This window comes from Lytechinus pictus, chromosome 7 (assembly GCF_037042905.1).
Source record: "Lytechinus pictus isolate F3 Inbred chromosome 7, Lp3.0, whole genome shotgun sequence".
Classification (NCBI taxonomy): Eukaryota; Metazoa; Echinodermata; class Echinoidea; order Temnopleuroida; family Toxopneustidae; genus Lytechinus; species Lytechinus pictus.
In genome coordinates, this window is record NC_087251.1 from 2,099,223 (window position 1) to 2,106,286 (window position 7,064).

The window sequence follows — 7,064 nt, forward strand, 5'->3', positions numbered from 1 at the left end:
GATGGGATGGCTTTGAATTGATATATTTGCAGGACTACAGGGAAACATCGTATGAAGTCATTCTCATTCCAGAAAGGTTTGACATGTTTCTCGCGTTGCTCAGATGCCGCGTTTGTTCATACCATCTGGTATGAAATATAACCTTTGACCTCAGAGTGAATGCTAGTAAGGTCGAGGTCAAGTTTAGATTTGAGTGCGTTTTCATTCCTAGGATTTCTGCCTTGTATTGTTTTCTTGTTTTTTTTAAAGAAAGTGAAATAGAGTGTGCGATAGCGTATTCATAAATATTATTATCAAACATTGCAGTTCACGTGGCCGTATTATGCATAAAATTTGGCTTTTTGTATATGCATGATACAGGCTCATTAGCATTTCAAGCGATCTCGCATCACTTGTAGTGATATATTTTTTATAGTAACATGTAACAAATGGCGTAATTATGAACAATGATGATTTGATTTTATGTGAAAAATATTTTTAAATAAAAAAAAAATACGAGAGGCCTGATGTGTATAGTAAGAAGTCACAGTGTGTGAATTTAATGGAAAAAGTACTTATGCTACTCAATTAAAAAGGATTTTCGACGTGTTCATAAATAGTGATAAATTAGTGTTGTAGCCAAAGTATTTGAGGAGCATTTTGACATCGTGGTGTCTTTGGACTGGAAGTGGCTGAGTGTATATAGTATGTTGTGTGTTTAAGTAAAGTGTCGGAAATATTTTGATTTTTATATGGGCAGATGGGGGAGGGATATTTTTTAATCTTCATGTCAATTTGAGTTCCAAATTCATTACATAGACGTTACGATGTTGTAAGTCGTTGTGAAAATAGGGGCCTATATAAATCATATTTCTATTCCAATTTTTGCACGCCCTAAATTAATAACGATCAAATTGGGTTAGAGGGGAAAATGACATATGTGTTTATTTAGAATTAGTAAATGTGATTCCTGGTTAATATTATGTTTCTGTATATTGTAATAAATATACATAATCAAGTGGTGTGATTGATTTATCATAGTGACATCAATGAAATATAATAAATTCTCAAAAATATTTGTGATTAAGTTCATTTATTTTGTCATTTTTTCTTTAAAAATCATAGAATATGAAAAATGCGTTGTGATGTTTTGTTAACACAGAGGCTATTTATAAAGTGACAGTTGTCCTCTTAATTCAAGCAATAAAAAACAACCAAACACATACATGTATTCAAATGTTCATATTTGATATAAATAGAGGCCTACAATAATATTATGATGATGACGATGATGATAACAGATAATGATGGTCATGGTAGTGATGATGATGATGGTGATGATAATGGCGATAATGGTAAAGCTGATGATGATGATTACGATGACAACAATGGTAATAATAATGTTGATAATGATTATGGTGATCACGACGATTATGATGCTGCTGCTGCCGATGTTGTTGATGATGACGACGAAGAAGACGACGGCAACGATAATGATGGTGATGATAATGATAATGTTGAAGGTGATGGTAATGATGATGATAATGATAATGTTGAAGGTGATGGTAATGATGATGATGATGATAATGTTGAAGGTGATGGTAACAGGGGCGTCGATCCATTTTTCAGATTGGGGGGGGGGCGAAATCATGAATCAACGTTCAAAGGCGCTCGATTGTACAAAACACCCACCCCCCCCCCACACACACACAGGCATATATAGATATGTGTGTGTGACTAATGAGATACAAACACGTATCTCACCAACAAATTAATGCGAGCGCGAAGCGCGAGCTGAAATTTTTTAGTATACTGACCTTAAAACAGGAAAAGCGTACCTGTTTAGGACTGTTTGTAGTAACTCATGAGGAGGATACATATCTCACTAAACAGATAATGCGAGTGCCGAGAGCGAGCTGAAATTTTTTTATATTCTGACCTGAAAGCTTGATATTGTAAGTATTTTTTTACCAATGATTAAGATTGGTATCTAAAAGAACAATAGATGCGAGCGCGAAGCGCTTGCTGAAAATTTTGATATTTCGATCTGAAAAAAATGACAGTTTAATGGACATTTTTTATTTAAAAAAACAAGATGTATATCCAACAAAATATTATTGTAAATCGAAGCGGAAGTTATTTTGAGGTTTAGATCTGAAAACGGGACATTCTATTCACCTATTTAATCATGAAAAGTATTGTTTTTGCCATATAAATGATGCGAGCGCGAAGCGCGAGCTGAAAATTTTTATATTCCAATCTGGAAAGTGGACATTTTGAGCACGATTTGAAATAAAGAACAATTTGTGTATCTCAATCTCGCTGGCTGAACATTACAATCATATTTTATTTTTGCACATCCGGAGTTATTGGGGGGGGGGGGCAAAACGATATGTTTGCCCCCCAATATTTTCATTGGTGGGGCGATCGCCCCCCTGCCCCCCCCCCCCCAGGATCGACGCCTCTGGATGGTAATGATGATGATGATGATGGTGATGATGATGGTGATGATGATGATGATGATGATGATGATGATGGTGATGATGATGATGATGATGATGATGGAGATGATGATGATAATGATGATGATGATGGTGATGATGATGATGATGATGATAATGATGATGATGATGGTGATGATGATGATGATGATGATGATAATGTTGAAGGAGATGGTGATGATGATGATGATGATGATGGTGATGATGATGATGATGATGATGATGATGATGATGATGATGATGGTGATGATGATGATGATGATGATGATGATGGTGATGATGATGATGATGGTGGTGATGATGATGATGATGATGATGGTGATGATGATGATGATGGTGATGATGATGATGATGATGATGATGATGATGATGATGATGATGATAATGATGATGATGATGGTGATGATGATGATTATCATGCTGACAGCGAAGGTGGCGAGGCCGAGTGGTCTAGGGAGTCTGACTGCACACATGAAAATGTGGGGTTAGATTTTTTTTATAAATGAAAAACAATGAAAATTATTCAAAGAGAGAGAGAATTAAAGAAATGGATAGCATGGATAGGGGAGGGAGAAAGGTGAGAGAGAGAGGGGGGAAGTGGTGAAAAGGAGAGGGACAGAGGGGACAGAGAGGGTGAGGGGCGAGATAAAGGTTAATGTTTCATGATGTATTTTGACTGAACCCACTCTCTGGAGAATATATTTCAACATTAAACGAACATTGAGTAAAATACGTGCAGCTCTTCTTATTCTCATCAAGACGTGCGTAGCGACAAAACACTCCAAGAGTTTCACTGGCGCCATAGCCGGAAGATAATTATCATAACGGGTGAAACTAGTTTAAGAGAGTACAGTTTTTAAAAAATTGATATGATATGAATACACCATGATGTTTAGTCAACACCAAAGAGTGTTTATGTATAAAAAAAAAAACACAATAAAAGAACGATATGATTAATGATAACACCACTTGATGTTTAATTAGTGTTTACTAATTTTGTAAAATGATTGTGGCGATCCTCTGGTAACACTACCTTTTGTAGTTTAATCACCGATGATTTGCAATGTAAATGGGTAAAATTTATAAGTAAATAAAAAGGCATAATACAGTAATACAAAAACATGATGATGAAAATACACACACACGCCCACCCCACACCTACACACCCCCACATAATATATACAATTTATTAGGCGCTGATTATCTATACGTATCTATTCATTGGCGCCTTATTTATTACCACTGATTTAGCTGGAGCTGGAGTGAAATAATGGAACTTAAATACATAGACTATAGAAATAAAGATAATCCAAATTAAGAGGGAAAATATTCAAGAATTATTGGATATTACAATTTAATTTACAAGAATGTGAAATAGAAGGTCATACTTGTATTAACAAAAAAGAAATATGTGAGTGGAGTTCCCTCCGCTCACATATTTGAAGACGTCCATTAACATAATGTATTAATTAGTTTGGAATATGTTGCGTGTCTTTGGCTTGGTTTGGTTTTATTCACGATTAAAATACATTAGAATATAAACATCACAAAGTCATGATCATAATAAAATAATTAAATTTAACAATGAATGTAATACAAAATTATATCACAGGGATAAACCCGTTTCAACTTGGCTATAAATAGTCAACCTGTTCTTCCTCAGGGTCCCTATTAGTCTGCTGTGCAAACCCTTCACTCGAGTTAAGGGTCTGAATGTGCAGCCTACTCATGCCTTGTGTACTAAAGGCCCTCTCGCTCTGTGCTAGTCTTTGCGTGGAGACACACTTTCTGATCAAAGTCTCAATCAGGATCTGTGCCTGCAGACTAGGTCCCTATTATCAATAGATCTTCATGAAACTCATTTCCACGTATATTCTTTCATCACGTGAAGATGACGAGTTAGTCCAGTTGTTTGCAATAAATAAAGACACTTTGTGTTTAAATACTGATGCTAAACATGCTAAATTAACCTATGTACCTTCACCAAGCCGTGATAGTCCCTTTATACAATGAAACTTATGTCCTCTAAATGTCTTTCTTGAAATTAAGTATTTGGCAACCTCCTCGGAAGAATACATTAATATCTATAGCCACTTAGTTATAGGCTTAGATACTTAACCCGCCACCCCCCCCCCCCCCTTAATGTTTTTTTTTCTTTTTCTGATTGAAACTGGGTTGAATAAGGAGACAAGGTTATTTTTGTAAGGGAGTATTGTCTTTACTTCTAATCCCTTCAGTGTCTCGATCGTTCTCTCCTATGATGAAATGAACATATTTCACAAGTTTCACATACCTTGCTATGAACCAGAGTTCATCTCTCGTCTCATCGCAGTTCAAAATAATGCCTTTCAATTACTCTCTAATGTATCATTGTTTGTCCCTTGACGGTTAAATTGAGCATTTACGTTTTGGTTTATAGCCTACATCCATATGAACCCCGATAATTATTTCATGAATAACAAAATGGTAGTATGATATAGCCATTATTAAGTTAAAATTCACCTCTATTTTGGGTAATTTCGATTTAGTTATAATAAAGCGTCAATCGTCTTTATTCCACCCAACGATCATTATCATGCACTCTCTCTCTTGTCCACTATATATTTAGTGAACTTGTTCTTAAAGTGCATTGATTCTTTGAACGAAATTCATATAATGTTTTATCATTATAAATAAGCGCAAGTACCATATTAAGCCCAATCTGCTAAGAAATATTATTTCAATGGCAGTTGAAATGACAATAATGATGAATAATAATAAAAGAATGACAATATGAAAATAAAAAGCTATTGACTTTTCCGTGTAACACTCATAATGAAGGTGTACACTAGACTAAAATATTATGATTTAAACAGAGGAAGGAAAATCAGACAAACAAAACACTGTAAATGTCTTCAGATCGGATAATTAAACCTTTTCTATATAAAATATGCAATGAGCAAGCTGATGATGCCATATCTTATACTATTCTGTATTTCATTATATGAAATCATTTTTTTTTTAATTTCATGCATAAGACTTTCATTGCTGCAACGTATTTTTTGTGATTTCATGTAAAAACATAAGACAAAAGAAAGTGAGGACATGATATCACCAGCCCACTCAATGAATATTCTTGAAGGCCTGCTTATAACTGTTTACACAAAATATTAAAATTCTAAACTTCAACACCGTTGTTATCAGATTTTGATAACATTTTCAGCGTTTTCAGCGTCGGTGAATTTTGCTCTTTTTATTTAGATGTAATTATTTTCAGCCCGGAGCTTCTCTTTAAGCAGGACTCTGGAAGATGTTGTAAAAATCAATTTATACGTTTTTACACCTACTGTGTTGGTCATGCTGTTTTTCTCAAATATCTAAGCCAAGTTATTGTCTAATTTTGTTCGAGTATGGTTCGAATATCGTTCAACCGTGTTCGAGTTAATGCAAGCCCCAACTGTTTCCTCGTAGGAACACCCTGAGGATGAAAGACCACCATTCCAATCAGCCGTTATTAAATTCACTTATACACACCCTATGTGAAATGCACATCATCACATTATCATTTCAGGAGAATAGATAGTCAAGTTGATTATAACATTGATGTGGCTATAACAATAGTGGGACTTGAAAGATCATTTCATCTAGATTACGTCCTAGTATAAAAAAGTTTGAAAATGGGTGATTATGTAATGTTATACTTATTAAATGAACAAAATCTGCGGATGATAGAAAATAATATTAGAACTGGATTAGACGAAGCAGTAAAAACCAAGTTTGCCATCAAATCTTCCTTTAAAATTTTATTTAAAAAATCAAATACAAGATACTGTACTTGTCTTAAAAAAATAAGCTTTTCAGTTTGCATTAGAAATTGTCCCTCTGATTCATTTTATTCTGATAAGATATCCATTTATTTAAAATACAATAATGAAGAGTCTGATAAATGAGAATAATTCAAAGAAGATGAGCAATTAGTTTTGATATGATAATATGAAAAAGTATAATGATGACATCCCATCTGAGACTGACACAGAGACAATGAATGATTAATTTTTGCAATGTCAGTAAATAAATAAATAAGTCTTACGCTCATAATGGAAACATCCTAAAACAATGCTCAAATTACTCCGTGAATTTTCACCCTCTAGTGATATGGATATTCTTCATTTTGACTCTAAACTCCTATGTCTTGCTACCTCTTATATATTTATAAATCTTTACGTAAAACTGGAGTCTTTTTCTAGAGTCAGTCTCCGATGATCGGAAGACAAAGCCTGTAAGGGAAGGGGTCTTGCTCTGAGATTATTATCGGCTGATATCAGTTGTCTGCCATAATAATAGCCAAATTAATCCAACAATAGTTTTTAAAAACGAAAAAGTATAGTAACCATGATAAAAATTAGAATTTTTGTGGTCACGTGACAGGCAATATTGTGACGTCATGTTAGTTGATTCGGAATACGTATACCGTTAATTAGATCATTACTCTCTACCTATATGAAAATAAAAGAAGAATGTCATTTTTTTTCCACTGATTATATACAAATGAAAATTTCTTTTACTTTTACATGTATATAATTTATCAACGATTGCAATCAGTTG

The 7,064-nt window shown here is 34.1% G+C and overlaps 1 protein-coding gene across 1 annotated transcript; it reads left to right on the forward strand.

Annotated features, from left to right (window-relative positions):
* Positions 1–1,261: 1,261 nt before the first annotated feature.
* Positions 1,262–6,762, forward strand: LOC135154601 (prostatic spermine-binding protein-like). The gene is made up of 2 exons (XM_064101338.1): positions 1,262–1,580; positions 6,707–6,762. The coding sequence occupies exons 1-2, from the start codon at positions 1,262–1,264 to the stop codon at positions 6,760–6,762; spliced, it is 375 nt and encodes a 124-aa protein (XP_063957408.1).
* Positions 6,763–7,064: the final 302 nt, after the last annotated feature.